Genomic DNA, 2,396 nt, shown 5'->3' on the forward strand with positions numbered 1-2,396 from the left:
GCCTTTCCCTCATCCAATAGCTGAGTCATCAGAAGGAGATCATGTTCATCAGGCAGGATCTGCCTTTCATAAACCCAGGCTGACTGGGCCTGGTACCCTGGTTGTCCACTATATGGCTTCTAATGACACTCAAGATGATCTGCTCCATGACCTTCCCTGGTACCAAGGTCAGACTGAGAGGTCTATAATCCCCCACAAGAACAACAGCAAGTGACTGGGAGATTTCTCCCAACTGCTTATAGAAAGCTTCATCCACCACACTGCTTTGGTTGGGAGGTCTATAGCAGACTCCCACAGTGATAGCAGCTTCATTGGCCCTTAACCTAATCCAAACACTCTCAACCTCATCATGACTATACTTCATTTCCAAGCTCTCATAACATTCTCTAACATACAGGGCCACTCCACGCCCTCTTCTTCCCTTTCTATCCCTCCTGAAGAGCTTGTAGCCATCAATTGTGGCACTCAGTCGTGTGATGCATCCCACCACCTTTCTGTCATAGCCACTATGACATAGTTTTCTTGGTGTATCATGGCTTCAAGCTCCCCCTGTTTGTTGCTCATACTGTGTTCATTGGTATAGATGCACTTCAGATGAGCTAATGATTCCAACACCTTTTTTCCACTGTAGGCCCCTTTTCCTACCAGACCCTTCTCAGGTGCCTCCATGATTTCTAAACAGCGATCCTTTCTCTCAAATGAAGCGACAGAGTGAGAATCCTTCTCACTCCACCATCCTTCATGGTGCATGGCCTCATCTCAAAATGGTCTCACCTACTCCCTACAGTCACTGTCAGGTTTGGCTTTAACTATGACTTCCCAAAGGCAAAGATTTGCAGTGGTAAAAAGCAAGTTGTACTATTATAAAGTCCTCTCTGTCAAGCACAAGCACTACCTTCCAGCCACAATTCACTTTGGAACACATTCCACATATCCAAAGAAATCCAGCAGCATTTGAAATACCTTCTAACTTACAGATACCTTAAGTTAGAAATTAAAATGTGATCCAAGGCACAGGAGAGGTTCCATCTAAATACAACAGTTATTGAACAAGGTTCTTCAAGCCATAACCTCTTCATCACCAGTGAGTCACATGAGTTAGTCCCTGCAAAACTAAAAGGCATTGGTGTTTCAACAGTGCCATCATAAACTATTTCCTGTATTTCTGACCATGGATCTGGACATGTCATGGTAAAAGTCCTTATGTTGTTACCCCATATTCCAATATTTATTTAGGATGCTTATTGAAGTATGTGCTGCTCTGTACCAACAGAAGAAGTATGACTGAACCATGTGGAGGGACTTTGGACACAGGGCAGGGAGTAAAAGGACAAGGGGCAATGGATTCAAACGGAAAGAGAGGAGATTTAGGTTAGACATCCAATCTTTCAATGGAACTTCTGCATTCCAGCTTGTGTCCATTGCCCCTCAGCCTGTCACTGGCAACTACTGAAAAGAGCCTGGCTCCAGGCTTGACGTTGCCATTTCTGCTTTCTTTTTTCCAAAGGTCCTTGCTGAAAAGGGGCCTCTCCCCCAGCATCCACAGGTAGGTTGGTGCTGTGGCAGCAGACAAGCATTCAACTCTGGCTTTGTTTCTCTTTTGTGCCTAGAACTCCATCAGGCACAACCTCTCCTTGAACAAATGCTTCATCAGGGTGCCCCGAGAGAAGGATGAGCCCGGGAAAGGCGGGTTTTGGAAGATGGATCCCCTGTGCACTGACCAGCTCAAGAAAGGTTCCTTCAGAAAGCGGAGGAGGTCCCCAGGGCAGATCCACCCAGCCTTCACAAAAACGGCCCATCAAGAACCACAGTGTGATGCCAGCCCGGCCACTTCAGTTTGCACCCCCACTAACGTCCTCGGGGGCAGCAGAGAGTCGCAGCAGCTGCTGGAGGAGTTGGCAGAAACCCCCAGCAGCCAGACCTGGGATCCGTCTGAGGGCCAAGCAGGGCAGAGGCACCAGCAGCTCTCACCCAACCGACCGGCCAAGGTGGCTCGGCTTTCTAACTCTGCCTTGCTGACCCAGGAAGAACAGGAGGAGCTGGGATCCTTGAAAGGTGACTTGGACTGGGAAGGCATCTTCGACACCAACCTGAATGCAGACTTGCCCACTTTTGAGGATCTGGACCTCCTGTCTCCAACCAACCCCACCGTGCATGACCTGGACTTGACAGTCCCTGGGCAGCACACCGAGGGTCCCCAGGGGCAGGAGCAGGTCCAGACTGAATCCCACCAGAAAAGCCTGGGGTGGGATGAAACCTTCATGGCTGCTGCTTTCCTGCAGAATCCCTGGGACGAAGGGACAAACGATTGCCTCAACAACACTGTCAACATGGAGGAGGTGTTTGAATGGAATGACACTCCTTTGCCAGAGGCAGGAAAAGGAAAAGGTCTATAA

The 2,396-nt window shown here is 48.9% G+C and overlaps 1 protein-coding gene across 1 annotated transcript; it reads left to right on the forward strand.

Annotated features, from left to right (window-relative positions):
- The first annotated feature begins 698 nt into the window (after nucleotides 1–698).
- Nucleotides 699–2,396, forward strand: LOC127396035 (forkhead box protein J1-B-like). Its single transcript, XM_051643586.1, has 2 exons — nucleotides 699–797; nucleotides 1,611–2,396. Exons 1-2 carry the CDS (start codon nucleotides 699–701, stop codon nucleotides 2,394–2,396), a joined length of 885 nt encoding a protein of 294 aa, XP_051499546.1.

Source organism: Apus apus, chromosome Z (genome assembly GCF_020740795.1).
Source record: "Apus apus isolate bApuApu2 chromosome Z, bApuApu2.pri.cur, whole genome shotgun sequence".
NCBI classification, from domain to species: Eukaryota; Metazoa; Chordata; class Aves; order Apodiformes; family Apodidae; genus Apus; species Apus apus.